Raw genomic sequence first — 19,515 nt, 5'->3', positions numbered from 1 at the left:
ATCGATTAAATCCCTCCTCCCAGGAAAGCAACGACGTCATTGGGAAATCTTGCTGTGTGTTGCACTGCACTTAGATTGTAGGTCCTTCGGGGCATGGACTGTACTTTTGTTTTGGGTTTGTACAGCTCCTGACGCAATGGCGTCCTGGTCTAGGACTATGGCTCCTATGCATATGGCAATACAAATAAACAACAATGCTGCTCTGCCCCTGGAAGCAACCACAGAGATGGGGCTAAGGTTGCTTTACCACGATGTCAGGGCAGGGTTAGATGAGACAGACATAATATTCTGCCTCCACCATTTGCTGTGGCTAATGCTAGCACTATTGAGGCTAGTGCAATGGGGGAAGATTTTCCCCCAAATTGCCAGCAGAGATACAGCTAGGTAAGGAGCAGCTAGGCTGAGTAAGAAGGAGAAAACTCACTGGTGTTGTATCTAAGCTGCGAATAAACAGGACTTCCCCATGTGGGATGGTCAATCCAGCACTTTCACCAGCACTAAAACATAAAAACACAGGTGCTGGAATGAGAGGGGCTGCCGCACCCCCTGGCTTGAATTGGTTTCTATCATATCCAGAGTTGACAGTTTGGTTCAATGGCTCTCAGCACCCCCACTACACAAATTGTTCCAGCCTCCCTGCTTAAAAATGGTGCTGTATATACAGTCACTTCTCTGATTGTAGGGCAGATCCTCCCCTGGGCTAAATGAACTATTAACTTCAAGGGAGGTGCAGTGATTTCCCCCCAGTTGAAGATCTGGCCCTAAAACCACATTGTCCTTCCCCTCACAAGCCCCGGGAGCCGCTTGGCTGGTTTCCCACCTTTCCTGTCCCTTGTTTTAGGCACAGTCCCCTGGCCCCATTCAGGGGCTAGTCCTTGGTTGGTTGCTTGGACAGGAGTGGGGCACCCATCTGGTGGGCAGTGGATGATGGATGGAGGAACAGCGTGTCTGGGAGGTGGGGGCTTGCAGGGGGGCAGGGCGCAGGTATCTGGGGGTAAGAGAGGGCAGAAGGCGCGATGCCCCCAGGGCAGCCTCCCCCACCCTAGGGCGAAGATCCGCCGCCTCCGGCCCCTTTGTCTAGGCCAGGCCGGGCCGGGCGGCTCCCCGGCGGGCGCTCTCCACGGTGCTGAATCGCGCTCCCGGAGCCAGCCAGGGCGCAGCGCGCAGGGAGCGGGCAGGGGGCTCCGGGGAGGAGCAGGGGACCGAGCCCGCTGCCGGAGGCTGGGCTGGGGAACCAAGGGGCAGGCACGGGTGGGCGCGGCGGATGCGGGGGAGGAGGCAGCGGCGCCGGGAGACACGGGGCTGGGAGGAGCCCAAGCGAAGCGGCTGGTCCCCCAGGAGCGCGGCTGGTTGCTGGGCAGCCCATCCCGGCCCGGACCCGGAGCCGGGCACAGGGGCTGGAGCCGAGAATCTGGACACAGAGCTTGATCGCCAGAGCTGGGCCCTGAACACTGGGCTTTGGGCTAGGTCCCAGATCTGCCCCTGGGTGGGGGGTGCAGGTGCAGGGCACCTTCCCCTCTCACTAACTTCCCTGGGAACCCACACCCTGAGCCTGGTGCCCACAAGGAGGCAGCCCCACCAGCCAGGGAGCCCCTGGCCCCACACCTCCGGTCCTGGGCCAGCCCAGAAGCAGCCCACCAAGCTGCGCCATGGGGAAGATGCTGCCAGCCCAGGAAGCTGCCCGGATCTATCACACCAACTACGTGCGGAACGCCAGGGCCATGGGGGTGCTGTGGGCACTCTTCACCCTCTGCTTCGCCGTCATCATGGTGGTGAGCTTCATCCAACCCTACTGGATCGGTGACAGCATCGACACTCCACAGGCCGGCTACTTCGGCCTCTTCTCCTACTGCATTGGCAACGCCCTGACCGGCGAACTCATCTGCAAGGGTAGCCCCTTGGACTTTGGCACCATCCCCTCCAGTGCCTTCAAAACAGCCATGTTCTTCGTGGGCATCTCCACCTTCCTCATCATTGGCTGCATCCTCTGTTTCAGCCTGTTCTTCTTCTGCAATTCAGCCACCGTCTACAAAATCTGTGCCTGGATGCAGCTGGCGGCAGGTGAGTAGCTTGTGGGGCTCCAGGGGGTACAGCCCAACCTAGTCCCAGGGGCAAAAATGCACCTATGGCCCAGAGTCAACTCATTACTGTTTGTGTTACCACAGCCTCTGCAGGGCCCATCTGAGATCAGGACAATTCCAGAGCTGGGGGAAGCAATATAAAAGGCTGGCAACTGCAGGCTGAACAGAGAAACTTACTCTGTATTTTTTTCAACAATTTGGGTTAATTTAATGCTTGTGAAAGGAGCTGGATGGACAGAGTTAGAACCTGCTGTTCCCCCAGCCATAAAACAGGCCCATTCAGGCAATTGAGATTCTTCCCCCAACCCATTTACCCTACCTTTGTGCCTCATTCATGCCCTGGCAGGGTGACATCACAGAGGAAGAAGGTAGTTTATAGTCTTCCTGAGCCACAGACTCATGGGGGTCTCTGCTGAGACTGCCAGTAATAATAATACCTAGCTCTTCCATGGCACTTTTCATCCATGGATCTCAAAGTGCTTCACAAAGGAGGTCAGTTGCATCACTCCTATTTTAGAGGGGGAAACTGGGGCACAGACCAGTGGTGTGACTTGCCCCAAGTCACCCAGCAAGCCAATGTCAGAACCAGGTCTCCCGAGTCCCAGTTCAGTGCTAGGCCACATTACCAATAAAGGTGTCATTTAGGGCCACGCGTGAGGGGTTTTCCAACATGGACACCAGGCCCTAGAAAAGTGGGCTGGGACCTGTCAAACTCATTGCACATAGGTAAGCAATGCTTTTGCTGGTGCAGTAGCTGCATTTGCTGAAGCATGAAGGGGAGAACTGCTCAGAACCATCTCCCATCTACAGCTTTACTTTAGGCAGATATAAAGAGCTGCACTCTAATACTTTAGTCATCATGAAAAGCACCATCCCACATGAACTATCCTATTGAGAGATTTGGGGTGTGGGAGAGGCTCAGGAAGAGGGTTGGGGTGTGGGGTGAGGGCTGTGGTGTGAGGCTGGGGATGAGGGGTTCACAATGGAGAAGAGGGCTCAGGGCTGGGGCAGAGGGTTAGGGTGTAGGGGATGAAGGCTCTGGTTGGGGATGAGGGGGTTGGGGTGCAGGCAGGCTGCTGCAGGGCTAGGCCAGAGAGGAGGACTCCCCCCAACCGGCAGCAGCAAGCTCCAGGGGAAGGACCCCCCTCTCCCTCCCGGTAGCACACTCACCTTGCATCACTGTCACTGCATGTGCTTCTAGGGCCCCTCTCAGGTCAGGACCCCCCTCACCTCCCCTGTGGTGGGTGCCGGGGGTGGGGGGAGGCTGCCATCACATGTGCGCCTCCTCCCTGCTGCTGCCTCTTACTGTAGCCTCACTGGGGTTGGGGGTTGGGGGTGGGGAAGCCCCTTGCCCAGAGTGGGACTGGAGTGATGACTGCAGGTGGGGGGCTCCCTGTGCTGGTGGAGGGTCCTGCTGGAAAAGGGAAGGGTCTGAGGTGGAAGGGCAGGGGCAGAGGCACCTGGCACTAATGGATGGAGGGCACTAGAACCCTGCGGTGGCAGTTGATGCCGGGAGCCTGCAGAGCCAAGACAGCAGGGAGCTGCAGGGGGCAGCCACCAGCTTGAGGCTGGGATGCTCCGGGCCTGGGGGAGGTGCGCAGGGGTGCCAGGTGGGGGCTGGCCAGGGGGAGAGACCCAGCCCTGAACATTGGTGGAGCCAGGCACCAGGAAGCAGTTGTTACATTTAGAAACCCTTTTAGAACCGGTTGTAAAGGGTTTTTAAACTTAACAAGAGCTCCAGCAGTCCCCTGCCATGCCCTGACCCCGCCCCAATTCACCTGGCTCCAGCTCTGCCTCTGCCTCCTCCTCTGAAGGCTCCCCCTCTGGGCTTCCCACCAATCAGCTGTTAGTGAGGGAAGCCTGGTAGGGCTGAGAAGGAAGCAGAAGCTTCCTGCAGGTGAGCTGGGGCAGGGGGCATGAGGAGGGCTTTAGGCGCCGTGCGTCTCCGGCCCCCGGCTCTGACCCTGGGCCTGACTCTGGCCAGCCAGCTGGGAGACATGGCTCCGGGCCAACCCTAGACTCAGACTCCGGCTGGCCGGGCGGCACGGCTCTGGGCCGGCCCCTGGTCCAGCCCCCAACTCCGGCCTGGCCAGTGGCTCCGGACAGTCCCAACCTCGAGACGGCCCTAACTCTGGGCGGCATGGCTCCGGGCCAGCCCCCAGCCCTGGGCCAGCCCCCGGCCCCCCGACTCTGGCCTGGCCAGTGGCTCCGGGCCAGCCCCCGACTCCGGCCCCCAGCTCTGGGCTGGCCCCCGGTCCCGACTGTGGGCCGGCCCGCGGCTCTGGCCCAGCCCCGAACTCTGGCCCGGTGCCTGCGACTCCCAGCCCCGACTCTGGGTGGCACGGCCCCCATCTCCAGGCAGCATGGTAAGGGGGGCAGGGAGCAGGGAGGGGGTTTTGGATAGAGGGCAGGGGGTGGATTAGGGTCAGGACATGGGGCGGTCAGAGGGCAGGGAACAGGGGAATTGAATGGAGGCAAGAGTCCTGGGGGAGCAGTCAGGAAGGACCAGGGGTTGGATGGTGCGGTGGGAGGCAGTCAGGGGCAGGGGTTCCAGGGGCAGTCAGGACAGAGAGAAGGAGTGGTTGGATGGGGCAGGGGTCCCGGGGGGCCATGAGGAATAAGAGGAGGGATTGGATGGGGCGGCAGGGGGCAGTTAGGGGACAGGGAAGGGGGGTGGATGGGGCAGGGGTCCTGGGGTGGGGTGTCAAGGAATGTGGGAGGTTAGATGGGGCAGAAGTCCTGGGGAGGGGGGGGGAGCACGACCCCCTCATAGGGTGAGGAGGGAACTAGTTGTTAATATTTTGGCAGCTCATCACTGGAGCCAGGCCCCAGGCCCTGAATATTGCTGGAAACTGGGCACCACGGGCCCATATAACTCGCTGCCCCTACATGCCCTGTAATTATTTCCTGGCTTGCAGAGAACAAATGAGGAGCATGAGTTAAAATGGGACATGAGGTCAAGATTTGCCTTATTATCTCAGACGGTTAGTCCACTAAGCCTCTCCCCTCACTGCAGCAGCCAATTGTTGATGTTGTAGAGGAATATGAAGCAAAGCCCTCAGGCGCCCAACAAGAGGTGCAATTCTGTGCATGGGGGGGAGGATTCCCTCCCAACTCCTGTGGTAGTCACCTGATGCTCTGAGGTATGGGACTTGATTGGCTTGCAGTAAGGCAAGCATTATTGGGCATAAAATTATCCACCTAATGAAATCAGATTGCAGTGACTACAGGCCAAGCAGATGCCAGGTCAGGGAGCAGATAAGTGTGAGCAGAATAATATGGTGAAGCAATTTACAACCACTGTTGGTCAGTGCTCCTTTTGTTTACCCAGCACGTCAGAAAGTAGAGCATGCATCTTACCGTGACACTAGGGACAGAAGGATAACAACTTTTCAGGCTACCCGACCCACTCAGCTTAGCCTGGGGTTTACTGGGTGGAATTACCATGAATTAAACCCTGCCAGCAATACTAGTCCTCAGAGGCAAGGGGCATGGTGAGGGCTGTGTGCTTTCCCTATTGCAGTGAGAACCTGCTGAAATCCAATCCCATCCAGCCTCCTGAAATATTGATGTCAAAGAGGAAGGCAGCATCCTGTTACAGTTCCTGCTTGGCTCAGCAGGCAGGGAGCCTTGCTGCTGGTGAAAATGCCACAGAGACAGAGAAAGTTGGGCCAGCTTCAGTGCTGGTGAAAAGCCCCTGCAGGCAATGGAATTGCAGCAGGGCTGACTTCAGCCCTTACGGTATTAACTAATTCCAACTGCTGTAAAGGAAACAATCTCAAAGATTAAGATAAGAGGCTTGGAAGCAGTTCAAAAGTCCAAGGAACCTGAACAACAGTTTGCTGCCCCAGAAGATTTGAGTAGCAATTTCTTATATATTTGCTTCTGCTATTAACATGACACATGGGGAAACAATGCAGCACCTGTGAAGGAGCTTGATTTTCTAAAGAAAGCAGCAAAGTCTTAGTTCCTTCTCACCATCTTTTCCCTTTGGAGGCAAACTGACCAGAGAGGGAAGGGTTAGGAGCTGTGCTGTGTTCAGGTGACACATGGCTTTTAAACAGATTAATAATAGAGAGAAACATGGTTAGAGAGTTCAATCTCCTTAATAAAATAAAGCATTTATCTGATTTGGGTAAAAGAGGGTTTGGGATATGACTGACAGCCAGCCACCTTCCTCTTACATACTATCAAAGATGAAATATGGAGGCTAAAAGCTGTTACCTTCCCATCCCAGTTAACTTACAGCAAAGAGAGGACAGCCAGGCTGGGAAGCCTTGGCTTTTAACTCCCTCCAAAAAGTGCTAGTGCATTAGTGTGCTGGAGCTGGGGGCACTGATGAATAATTTGGATTTGGACATTGGAAATCCAATGGTGAAGAAAGGGTTTCAGGCTGTGCCTGAGCTGGCTGCTAGCAAAAGGACAATGCAGCCTGTCCCAGAGAGTCAGCGGCCTTGCTGCCAGACCTGTACTTTGCTAGGGAACATGTTTCAAACACACCACCAGATTTCCTTCCTGCAGGGGGGCAGGTCTTTAGACAGATGCAACCAAACTCAGCCATGCCAAGGAGGCCATGGTATTATCCAGCCCAGCCCACAACACCCTCTCCCTGGCCTGTGCTGAACTGTTCTTGAGAGTCGATATGTTTAGGGCTTTGCCCAGTCTAGTTTTAAATATTGCAAACCATGCGGCTTCCACCAAGTCCCATGATACAGTGTTCCACAGCCTCGAAGCCGCATATAATCCTTCTACAAAAGTAGGTCACAGAGGCCCCAACCGCTGTGCAAGCAGACAGTAACATAAGAACACAAGAACGGCTGTACCGGGTCAGACCAAAGGTCCATCTAGCTCAGTATCTGTCTACTGACAGTGGCCAATGCCAGGTGCCCCAGAGGGTGTGAAGCTAACAGGCAATGATCAAGTGATCTCTCTTCTGCCATCCATCTCCATCCTCTGATGAACAGAGGCTAAGAACACCATTCTTTACCCTTCCTGGCTAATAGCCATTTATAGACTTAGCCACCATGAATTTATGCAGTTCCCTTTTAAACATTGTTATAGTCCTAGCCTTCACAACCTCCTCAGGTACAGAGTTCCACAAGTTGACTGTGCGCTGTATGAAGAAGAACTTCCTTTTATTTGGTTTAAACCTGCTACCTATTAATTTCATTTGGTGACCCCTAGTTCTTGTATTATGGGAATAAATAAATAACTTTTCTTTATCCACTTTCTCCACATCACTCATGATTTTATATACCTCTATCATATCCCCCCTTAATCTCCTCTTTTCCAAGCTGAAGAGGCCTATCCTCTTTAATCGTTCCTTGTATGGGACCCTCTCCAAACCCCTAATCATTTTAGTTGCCCTTTTCTGAACCTTTTCTAGTGCTAGAATATCTTCTTTGAGGTGAGGAGACCGCATCCTGTACACAGTATTCGAGATGTGGGCGTACCATGGATTTATATAAGGGCAATAATATATTCTCAGTCTTATTCTCTATCCCCTTTTTAATGATTCATAACATCCTGTTTGCTTTTTTGACCACCTCTGCGCACTGCGTGGACATCTTCAGAGAACTATCCACGATGATGCCAAGATCTTTTTCCAGACTCGTTGTAGCTAAATTAGCCCCCATCATATTGTATGTATAGTTGAGGTTATTTTTTCCAATGTGCATTACTTTACATTTATCCACATTAAATTTCATTTGTCATTTTGTTGCCCAAGCACTTAGTTTTGTGAGATCTTTTTGAAGTTCTTCACAATCTGCTTTGGTCTTCACTATCTTGAGTAGTTTAGAATCATCTGCAAACTTTGCCACCTCACTGTTTACCCCTTTCTCCAGATCATTTTATGAATAAATTGAATAGGATTGGTCCTAGGACTGACCCTTGGGGAACACCACTAGTTACCCCTCTCAATTCTGAGAATTTACCATTAATTCCTACCCTTTGTTCTCTGTCTTTTAACCAGTTCTCAGTCCATGAAAGGACCTTCCCTTTTATCCCATGACAGCTTAATTTACATAAGAGCCTTTGGTGAGGGACCTTGTCAAAGGCTTTCTGGAAATCTAAGTATATTACGTCCATTGGATCCCCCTTGTCCACATGTTTGTTGACCCCTTCAAAGAACTCTAATAGATTAGTAAGACATGATTTACCTTTACAGAAACCATGTTGACTATTGCTCAACAGTTTATGTTTTTCTCTGTGTTTGACAATTTTATATTTAACTATTGTTTCGACTAATATGCCCAGTACTGACTTACCAGTCTGTAATTGACGGGATCACCTTTAGAGCCCTTTTTAAATATTGGCATTACATAAGCTAACTTCCAGTCATTGGGTACCAAAGCCAATTTAAAGGACAGGTTACAAACCTTAGTTAAATAGTTCTGCACTTCACATCTGAGTTCTTTCAGAACCCTTGGGTGAATGCCATCTGGTCCCAGTGACTTGTTAATGTTGAGTTTATCAATTAATTCCAAAACCTCCTCTACCAGACACTTCAATCTGTGACAGTTCCTCAGATTTGTCACCTACAAAAGCCGGTTCAGGTTTGGGAATCTCCCTAACATCCTCAGCCATGAAGACTGAAGGAAAGAATCCATTTAGTTTCTCCGCAATGACTTTATTGTCTTTAAGCGCTCCTTTTGTATTTCGATCGTCAGTGAGACAATCCCAGTGCTGAAGAGATCACAACTAAAGTAGACCAGACAAAGGAAGCATGACTACCCCCATTTTACAGATAGCAAACTGAGGCACACAGAGATTAAGGCCAAGATTTTCAGAAGTGATAAGTGCCCAACATGAGACACTTTTGGCTCTGCATTTCCTGAAAACCAGGGTCTTTTTTAGATGTCTCAGGTTAGGCACCCAAATACACTGGGCAGTTATGAAAACCTTGGCTTAAATGATTTGCCCAAGGCACATGGGCAGTCTTTTGACAGGATGGGAATTGAACCGAGATTGCCTGAGCACTTTAACCACACAGACATCCTTCCATTTCTAACAGCTCACACTGTCTTAGTTTTCCTGAGATGTACGCCAGCCACCAAGCCACTTCAGCCTTTCACCAGCCTCTGTTATCTCTGCTGACTGAATCACAATCCGGTTCTAGCAGTCAAGTAGCCACCAGTCTAACCTGCAGTTCCAGCTCAGCTGATCATCTCTGGAGGCACTGGTGGATGGCCTCATGTCAGGGGCTCTCCATACCTGCAGCAGAGTTAGGCAGATTGTGTTAGCACGATGGACAGAGCCTGCAGCTTCTCTCTGATTTCTCTATCACATCTCAACAGGTGGGGGGCGTGGAAGGGACACCAGCTGAGATAAAGGGCTCCAGTGGCAACTGATGGGCTGAGAGGAAGGATTGTCTGGGATTAAGGCTGAGACTCAGGTGATCCGGGTTCAAATCTGTGACTCTGCCACAGTGACATGCCCTCACTCTCAAATTTCCCCCAAACCCACTGCCCTGTAGCATCCAGTCCTCTAGACCTTAAGTTCACTGCTCCTTTAAAGAGACAGTAAACAGCAGCTTGTTAATCCAACTAAGGTTTGTCAAGGACTCACTGCAGCTCTGTGTTGGTTATTATTCAAAGTAAAGCAAGTTCACTACTCCAAAAGGCATACATTTAAGTGATGCCAAATATAAGGAATAAAGAGAAAAAGGGTTATAAGCAAACAAAGGTAAGAATATGCTTCTAACACTAAAAACTTAATTTCAGCAAGTTACAATCTTTGCCTAAGTAGGTTTCTTACATACACTTGGTTCCCAGAGACTTCAACCCCATGATTGAAGCATCCAATGTTCTATGATTTCAAGAGCTCTTAACCCTTTAGTTCCCCAAGGGAGGGATGCCAGAATGGCCTTTCTCTCTCCTTATATCTTCCTAAAGTTCACTGACCCCTGCTTCAAGAGGCAGGAAGGTATCCCAGGGTGCAGTCTCCATCCCCCCAGTGAGCCTGTTAAGTCATTATCTTTCCCCACTTGCTCTCCCACTGGCTTTGTTTACCTGGCATGTAAATAGGCTTTTCTTTGCCTTCCTGGCTTAATTTACATCAGAGACACATTCAAGGAGGCAGAACCACATGCTTCTATCTGGAACAGTCACGGCTCATGCACTGCTTGACAATCCATATTAAGAATGCATTTGTTGTCCAGCTCTATAAAGTCCTTTGCAGGTTTACCATACATACATCATGCAAGAATATTAATGATCAGAGAGTTCTGAGTTCCAGTGATATGTTACATGCCACCTTTTGGGTAAACATTATGACAACAATGAGTAGGAGTGCAGTGAGTACATCAGGGCTGACATGAGTTGCTGACAGGGTAGCGAACCGCCAGGAGGCCACTCTGTCACACTGGTCCAAGGTCTCATGATCTTTCTGTGCCACCAGTTCTCTCACCTGTAGAAGTGAGGGTAAATCTTTTCTCTCTCTTACCCTCCTAACTTTTTTTTTCTTGCCTTGAATTCAGTGAGAAAGAGGAATAGGTTTGTGCCTTGGGCGTAGCTGCAACATGCGGAAGGTCAAACTTGATGGTCATGATGTTACCTTCTGGCCTTCAAGTCTATAAGATCTGGAGCCATTGGTCATATAAAAGCCTTTGACGTGAGAGCAGCACACACAATAGTAGCTGAACACAGCTCTCTCCGCCAATTCCATTAGCATCCATGGTGCCTTATTAATTTAACTTCCTTCCTTCAGCCTTTGTACTGTGCACTGCTGCTAGTCAAAGATGGCGCTAACAGCATAAAAGGCAAGTGGTTGAACCACAATTAGAGAAAGAACCGCTGAGAAAATAACAAGATTTTAGGGTGGAATAAACTATTTCCAGTGAGTGAATCAAAGCAATGAGTTGGTGGACTTGCCTGGTACCACATAAGGCCAGATTGTGGGGCCTCTATTCCCAGGGGTGAACAGCGTCATTGACTTTAATGTATAAGACCACCAGCTGTCCACCAACTTTAATGCATAAGTCCACCAATAAGTCCAATGACTGATTGCATGAGTACTCAGAGTGTGAAAAAACTCCATACTGTGGCCCCTCGTAAGAGGCACACCAAACCTCGTGTGCGTGCATCGCTCTTTGAGATCAAGGATAGGTTCATGTTTATGAGGAGTAGAACAAACTCCACTAATGTGGAAGCAGCTGTTCTTGTTTGAAAGAAACCGCTCTCTGCTACACAGCCTGGCTGATGCATTAGAAAAGGAGATGGTTTCCTGCACCAGATTGCTTTGCAGAAGCTCAGACCTGAGCCATTCCTTTTAGGGGACAAATCTGAGGCACTGTGCCCAACTGAGGTGTTTGTTGATCGATGAAAAAATAATTTTGGAACAAATTAATAAAATGTAACAGTAATAATCAGACCAGAGGGTATTCACCCTAGAGTTCTGAAGGAACTCATGTATGAAATTGCAGAACTAACAACTGTAGTATGTAACCCATCACTCAAATCAGCCTCTGACCCACATGACTCAAGAATAGAATGTAATACTGATTTTTTAAAAAGGCTCCAGAGGCAATTCTGGCAATTACAGGCCAGTAAACCTAACTTCAGTACCAGGCTAATTGGTTGAAACTATGGTAAAGAACAGAATCATCAGACAAATAGATGAACACAATATGTTGAGGAAGAATCAACAAAGCTTTTGTAGAGGGAAATCATGCCTCACCAATCTATTAGAATTCTTTGAGGGGGACAGCAAACTTGGACAAGGATGATCCAGTGGATATAGTTCACTTGAACTTTCTGAGAGTCACACCAAAGGCTCTTAAGCAAAGTAAACTGTCATGGGATTAGAGGGATGGTCCTTTTGTGGATCAGTAACTGGTTAAAAGACAGGAAACAAAGGTTCAGGAATAAATGGTCAGTTTCCACAGTGGAGAGAGGTAAATAGCAGGGTCCCTCAGGGATCTGTACTGGGACCAGTACTGTTCAACATATTCATAAATGATCTGGAAAAGGGGATAAGGAGTGAGATGGCAAAGGTTGTAGATGATACTAAATTGCTTAAGATAGTTAAGTCCAAAGCTGACTGCAAAGAGTTACAAAAGGATCTTACAAAACTAGGTGACTGGGCAACAAAATGGAAGATGAAATTCAATGTTGATAAATGCAAAGTAATGCACATTGGAAAACATAATCCCTACTATACATACAGAACATTGAGTCTAAATTAGCTGTTACCATTCAAGAAAGAGATCTTGGAATCTTGGATAATTCTCTGAAAACATCTGCTCAATATGCAGCAGCAGTCAAAAACGCAGCCAGAATGTTAGGAGACATTAGGAAAGAGATTGAGACAGTAAATATCACAATGGCACTATATAAATCCACAGTACACCCACACCTGGAATACTGCATGCAGTTCTGGTCACTGCATCTCAAAAAGGATATATTAGAATTGGAGAAGGTACAGAGAAGGGCAACAAAAATGATTAGAGGTATGGAATAGCTTATTTATAAGGAGATATTAAAAAGACTGGGACTGTTCAGCTTGGAAAAGAGACAGCAGAGGCTGGGGATATGATATAGGACTATAAAATCATGAGTGGTGTGGAGAAACTAAATAAGGAAGTGTTATTTACCCATTCACAGAACACAAGAACCAGGGGTTACCCAATGAAATTAATAGGCAACAGGTTTAAAACAAACATAAGGAAGTACTTCATAGAATGTACAATCAACCTGTGGAACTCATTGCCAGGGGACACCGTGACAACCAAAAGTATAATTGGGTTCAAAATAGAATTACAGAAGTTTATGGAGGATAGGTCAATCAATGGATATTAGCCAAGATGGTCAGGGATGCAGCCTGATGCTCCAGGTGTCCCTAAGCCTCTGACTGACAGAAGCTAGGACTGAACAACCAGGGATGGATCACATGCTACTTGCCCTGTTCTGTTCAGGCCCTCTGAAGCATCTGGCATTGGCTACTATCAGAGACAGGATACTGGGCCAGATGGACAATTGGTCTGACCCAGTCTGGTCATTCTTATGTTCAGACTGAGCAGGCACCAGAAGGCTAGTTATTTTAGGTGCAGGTGGAGCAGGGGCATAAAGGATGGGGTGGAGCCTCTATTTTATTTGTGTCAGGATCACATCTCAGTCCAAGATGTAGGTATTCCTTTAAAGCTTCCCCGCCCATCCCCCTCCTCCTCCATGTTGAGCTGCAGGGGAAGGTAATTAAGTGTACTGGAAGGCACAGCTTCTAAATGAACAGAGATGGCTTATGGAAAGCCAATAAGATGCACAATGCCCTTACTACTGTCCTCCCTGCAAGCCTTTGGAAAAAAAACCCTGAGCAAACTTGCCAGGCAGCAGCTATTGACAGTCCTGAGAGCATTCTCTGGCCTACAGTGTTCCCAGTGACAGCGAGAAATGGTGGCTGCAGGGAAGGGTGTGGGGGGGGCGCAAGGGCATGTGTATGGGGGGGGCAACCGCAGCATCTTTACGCCACTGAATGGCAACAGGGATGGATGGTGCTGCTGCTAACCTGCTGTCACCCGATGCATCAGAATTTAAACAGCATATCAAAGTACAACAGCCACGAGCGTGCAGCGACTTCAGGGAACCATTAGCCGCGGGTCACTGGAGAGAAGGCGTGCGCCATGGAGAGAAATAGTTTCTCATTCCAGAGCTCTCGGCCCAATAATGTTTCTGCTGCGTATGAGGGAAGTGCATGTTTCTGGCAGAGGGTTGCGCACTGAAGTTATATAGGATGCGGATTTGCGATGGATATTACATTTGCACTTTAGGCCGTCTGCCCCCTTGGGCTAGACACAGTACAAACATAACATTGGCCCTGACCCAGAGAGCTGGGGGGGGGGGGAGAGGGAGAAGAGCAGTGAAGTCTCTTTCAATCTGCTTAGGAAGTTGCTTTGTACTGCCTTGGGGGGGAGCCATATGTGGACATTTTGAAGAATTCATTGCAGCAGTATTTGTATTAGGGTAGCTTAGGAGCTCCAAATCAATCATCGTGCTAGGCCCCAGGCACACACATCTGAAAAGAGAATCCCTGCTCGGACTCCAAAATGCTTACAACGTCTATTGTTAATTTAACCATGGCAAGGCCCTCGTTACATCCTCATGTGGGCAACTGGCCAATACCTTTGGCCAAATGCAACAGTCCCTGTCTCACATAATAGTAACAAGCCTTTGCTGCTCGTCAGGCCAAGCTGGTGTGGCCCTGCTCTTGGTTGGATAGCATTTCCCGGTTTGTCTGAGCAAAGCCCCTGGAGCAGAGGAAGAGAAGGGGGAACGGTTGTATGAGATGGGGACATAGGGGACAGAAAAAGCCCCCGGCATAGGGAATTGCAGGGAGCCCCTGAAATAAACACAGACAGGAGGGTGGCACGCAAGGAACTTGAGGGGAAGAATACAAGGAGTCCTTCATGTGGGCACTGAGGTCAGCCTCCCTGCTGCCCTTCCATCTCAAAACATTCATCACTTGATGCCAGGAGCCCACGCACTATGCTAGGCACCATACAAATTAGTACAAAAAATTTAAATGCTACAACTCCCCACATCTCCTTCCCCCCACCAACCACTTCTTTACAATCAGCCAGAGGCAAACTGGGACTAGGAGCCAGGCATCCTTCTCTGAAGGCTAGCACCCTAGTGGGACACGTCGTGACTCTTCAGAGAGTATAGACAGTACTTAGCAGCCAAAGCACCTTTGTGACTTAGGAAGACAAGCTACCCGGCTGAAAGGAAAAACTTGAAGCCACTGCTGCATTTGCTCTAATAACAGCGGGAAAGGCGTTGCATGGTGCAGACATGGTACAGGAGTGAAAGCAGCTCAGGACCAGGAACGGATCAGAGAACGGGGTTGTGTACACTCCCAGCGGCAGGATATCTAAATGTTTACAAAAGGAGTCAACCACACAGGATTCCAACTGGAACCACTTCAAAATTAACCTGGGTGTCAATCCCTCGAGCTGCAATAAAATACACCTAAGTAGAGGTTAGCCCAACACTGGTTAACCAAACGGTAATACAAGTTCCTCCAGCTCAAATAAGTCCATTGAAAATCTGTTTTAAGACATTAGGAGGAGACAGTTCCTAGGGACGGAGATGGTGCCTTTGACAGGATGCTGTTGCATATTCATGCAGAAATGGAAGAGCGTTGCCAAGGTGACCAAATTAATGGGAGATTTTGCAGCAGCATTTCCCTTCTCAAAGAGCATTGTGCTCCTGGAGACACAGCTTCTCTCCACTCCGGCTGGTTAGACAGCCCAGCCGGGGGGTTACGAACCCTCTCCCAGCTCATTTATGGCAGTGATGGCAGCTGAAAGCAGCTAAGTGTGTACATGGATAATCAAAAGTTAAACAAGGATAGCAGGCCTATGCTAAGGCCATGCCTATGCTAGGACCACTTTGCCAATATAGCTAGACTGTAGCGGCAAAGCGCTCCAAGGATGGCTGCGACTCATGGCAACAAAGCCAAGCTTTTGGCACTCTAGCTTATTCCAGTGTCCATGAGTAAACAAACCATCTCAGTTAAAGCCCACTTTTGCCAGAATAACTATCTAGCTAGGGGATTCTGCTGGCACAGTGCGCCAACCCACAGTGCGCAGCAGCCCCCCCGCTCAGCATAGCCATGTTGGCAGTTTGCAGTGCACACATGGTCTCTCAGTTTTGGTATTAGTATGACTGTGTTGGTGATGCGTGCAATTTTAACCAAAATAGTTACACTGGTACAACCCCAACTGTGGATAGCTATACTGCTAGAAAGGTAGTTTATTGGCTTCCCCCTGGGGAAATAAATGACACTGGTATAAGGTACCTTTATATTGCTGTAACTTCATCCACACTCGGGTGTGGGGTGATTGTACCACTTTTAACTGTACAGTTCTAGCTATACTTGGGTAACTTTTCTGTTCAGACTCGACCTGGCTCCCATATAACTAGGCTCCAGGAAAGTAAGATCACATCAACACCACACACTGGCTGCAAAACTACACTTGCCGAGTGTTAACCCAATTGCACTTCACTATGAATTTTAGTCCTAGAGCTTCTCCGCCTGGAAGGATAAATACCCACCTGAGTGGAGCACTTTGAGATTTACAATAGAAAAGTGCACCATGATTATTATTGGAAGATGTTTTGACATGAGGAACTAATCAGATTGGTTGGTAAGAGTCTGAACTACCTATAGCTGCATGAGTTGGAGACCAGAGCTAAACCATTTTAACAAACACATTATTTGGCACAACTCAGCCTGTGAGTGTGATTCTGATATTGATGCTCAGATGCAGAAATAGCTTTGTAGGGCATTTGTTAGGCAAGAAACAGCTTTGCAGAGGCAACTTTCCTCTCCATTTCACCGGTGGTGGAGAACTGAGGCACAGCAGTTGAAATGGATATTTTGCTGTTTATTCATCACTCAGTGAGCTGTTCTGGGATTTTCATTTAGTCCATAGCTTGTTCTTTGAGCTGGCACATCGTAGTAATGAGCACATAACTGAGACAGAGCTGGTTCTATTTCGAGCCTGATCCTGCACTGTCAACAGCAATAGCTCTGCTGTTAGCTTCCAGGAGCACAGCCTCAGGTGCTGCATGATGCTAACTGACAAGGTTCCAGAAGATGCTCACAGAAAATCCACTTCAAGCTATGAAAGGTTACATTCCAGTTTGCACAAGCACGTGCTGAACCTTTGTGGAAAGGGGAGCAGGCACAATGCCTTCATGAAAAAAGTTTGAATTAGGATCTAGGAATCTTTTTGTGTGCTGCTTTCCACCCAGCTCCAGTCAAAATGGTAGTGCACTACCACCGTGCAACCTGTGCCCAAATCGGTGTTTTTTTCTCCCTGCAGCGGCTGGCCTAATGATAGGTTGCCTGATCTACCCGGATGGTTGGGATTCCAGTGAAGTGAAGCGTATGTGTGGGGACAAAACTGACAAATACACACTAGGGGCATGCACTGTGCGCTGGGCCTTCATCCTCTGCATCATTGGGATCCTTGATGCCCTCATCCTCTCCTTCCTGGCCTTTGTTCTAGGGAACCGGCAAGATAATCTCCTCCCAGACGATTTCAAAGTAGAAAATAAAGGTAACAGCCCCACTTTGTTCTCTCTTCCTGCAACCCCCCCCTCACCTGTTAGAGGATACATCAAAACCTACTGCCACCTATAAAGCCTGCAGCCATGCCCATTGGGCCCTGATACCATGATAGGTGTGAATTATAATGACCTGGACAGTGCTCGGGATGGGAAATAAAGGGGGAAGGGATATTCAAGAACCAGATCAGGTAGGTTCCTGCAGTACAGACCAGGTCAGGCTTCTGCCCACTCATGGCTACCTGGCTAATTGCTTTACAGAAATTACTACTTCCCCACCATTAACAGCCTCCATGCCAATAAGGCAGGAGAAGGCAGATATTACCCAGGGAGCTACCCAGGGCAGATGTTACTCAGACATAGCAACTGATGCCAGCAAAGACACTGAACCAGGGATGGCAGAGAAAGTCCATTTTATCCAGGGAAGAAATTGGTCACAAGGCTCCCAAGTCTTGTATTTCATCCCAGTAGTGGTGAGATTGCTATCCCATTGCACGCACCAGGTGGTGTGTGTTAAAAGCACTCGGTAATGTATTAGTATCCAACACTATCCCCCATGCAAACATTATTTGGTTTCTGAAACACCTGGACATCATGTGTTAATTATACAAATGTTAAAGCAAACCTCAAGCAGGGGCTAGTCCATTTCCACACCTATTAAATGGATGCAGGGAGACTGTCTCAGTAAGTAGACACTGCATGAGGTTGGTCCACGATCAGCATGCAGCAGGGCAGGAGACACTGCCTTCTCACTCATCTGCCACCTCAGTGAGGTCACCTTTTCCCTTAACACATGAAACTGATGCAACTTTTGAAGACAGTTGCTCCTGTTCTTTCCCTGTTACACTCCCACTCACCCTAGTGTAAAGACAGTTCTTTGTTTTACAGAGGAGGCCCATGAATGAAGAAGCTGAACACCACAGTAAGTAATCCTATTTGCAATTACTTTTAAATTTGTTCCAAGTATATGTAAACTAAGTATACTTGGGGGTATTCCTGGAAGATCATTGGTAATGTTTGGCTTTCAGTACCCTGTATTCCCACTGCTTTTAGTTACATCTTTGCTTTTACCTAATTTCACTAAAGGAGCAATAACTTACTGCACAGAATGGGATTTAAAAAACCCTATGTTGATCTATTTTAAATTAGTTTTGTCACATTCTAATCTTTTCCTTCTTTCCAGGGACATCTAGAGCCCCTCCAGGTAACGACCAGAAACTTGATGCTTTTCTTATCAATCATTTTGAAAGAACTCTATTCTCCCTACAAACTTTCTTGAAAAGATTTCATGCAATGGGTTGCTGGAGACTCAACCCCCTCATGGAATTTATTTGGATGGAGGGATCCAATCCATTATGGGGGGGGGGTTGTGGGGGAGAAGGGGGGGAGCCAGTACGTGCTTTAGCTACTTACAGTCACCTTTTGTACTGGCTTATTGCAAGAAAAAATTGCTGAATAAAAGGCAAAGTTGCACTGTTTTGACTCTGTGCTAGTGTCAGAGAACTTACTTAGCTGGCTGCTTCTTCCAGGATCTTGAGTATTGTTCTACAAGAGAAACCATTTAACGCCCAAATGCCAACAAAGCTCAACAGGCTTCTTCTATAAAGATGCCCCTTGAAATTACCCATAAGAGGAGAGTGGCAAAGCCACAGTCCAGTTGGTAAAATAATTCCACAAGAAAATGGATTCACGTACAGTGAAAAATTGGCCTTAGGACTCAACTGGCTTCACAACCCCCCTTGCATACATTAAAGGCAAATCATGATGAAGCCTCTTTTCTGGCACAAATCTGCTGGGCTCCAGCATGACGTAGCAGGCAATTCTGATCATACTCACTAGAGCAGATGGTGTCACTCAAAATCAGTTCAATTCACACTATTACTGCATTTACCTGATTTAGTTACCAGTTCATGTCACACCACGAACACCCACCTGCAGCAGTCTTCTACATATTCACATTCCTGTGAAATCTGTAGAATGTGATCTCTTCTGATATGTAAAAGCAGCAAAGAGTCCTGTGGCACCTTATAGACTAACAGAGGTTTTGGAGCATGAGCTTTCGTGGGTGAATACCCACTTCATTGGATGCACGTAGTGGATGTATTCACCCACGAAAGCTCATGCTCCAAAACCTCTATTAGTCTATAAGGTGCCACAGGACTCTTTGCTGCTTTTACAGATCCAGACTAACACAGCTACCCCTCTGATACTCTAATATGGGGATCTTAAAAGATGCACTACCAGCTCTAAATCCAAAATTTACATAGCAAAGTAGAACTTAAGGTTTGTTTCCTTATGGCTGCTAGAAATCAGGTCAGTTCCAGCAAGGCTGCACCCTGATCTTCCAATTTCATGCTTCTTTTACT

General features: G+C 48.5%; 1 protein-coding gene across 1 annotated transcript; it reads left to right on the top strand.

Annotated features, from left to right (window-relative positions):
- The first annotated feature begins 1,332 nt into the window (after positions 1 to 1,332).
- On the top strand, positions 1,333 to 18,485 carry LHFPL5 (LHFPL tetraspan subfamily member 5). The gene is made up of 4 exons (XM_030562686.1): positions 1,333 to 2,061; positions 16,906 to 17,142; positions 18,038 to 18,071; positions 18,333 to 18,485. Exons 1-3 carry the CDS (start codon positions 1,650 to 1,652, stop codon positions 18,052 to 18,054), a joined length of 666 nt encoding a protein of 221 aa, XP_030418546.1. The 5' UTR covers positions 1,333 to 1,649; the 3' UTR covers positions 18,055 to 18,071; positions 18,333 to 18,485.
- The last annotated feature ends 1,030 nt before the right edge of the window (positions 18,486 to 19,515 follow it).

The sequence above is a fragment of the Gopherus evgoodei genome, chromosome 4 (genome assembly GCF_007399415.2).
Source record: "Gopherus evgoodei ecotype Sinaloan lineage chromosome 4, rGopEvg1_v1.p, whole genome shotgun sequence".
Lineage (NCBI taxonomy): Eukaryota > Metazoa > Chordata > Testudines > Testudinidae > Gopherus > Gopherus evgoodei.
Note: the sequence above shows the minus strand (reverse complement) of the source record. Positions and strands in the feature narration are given on the sequence as shown.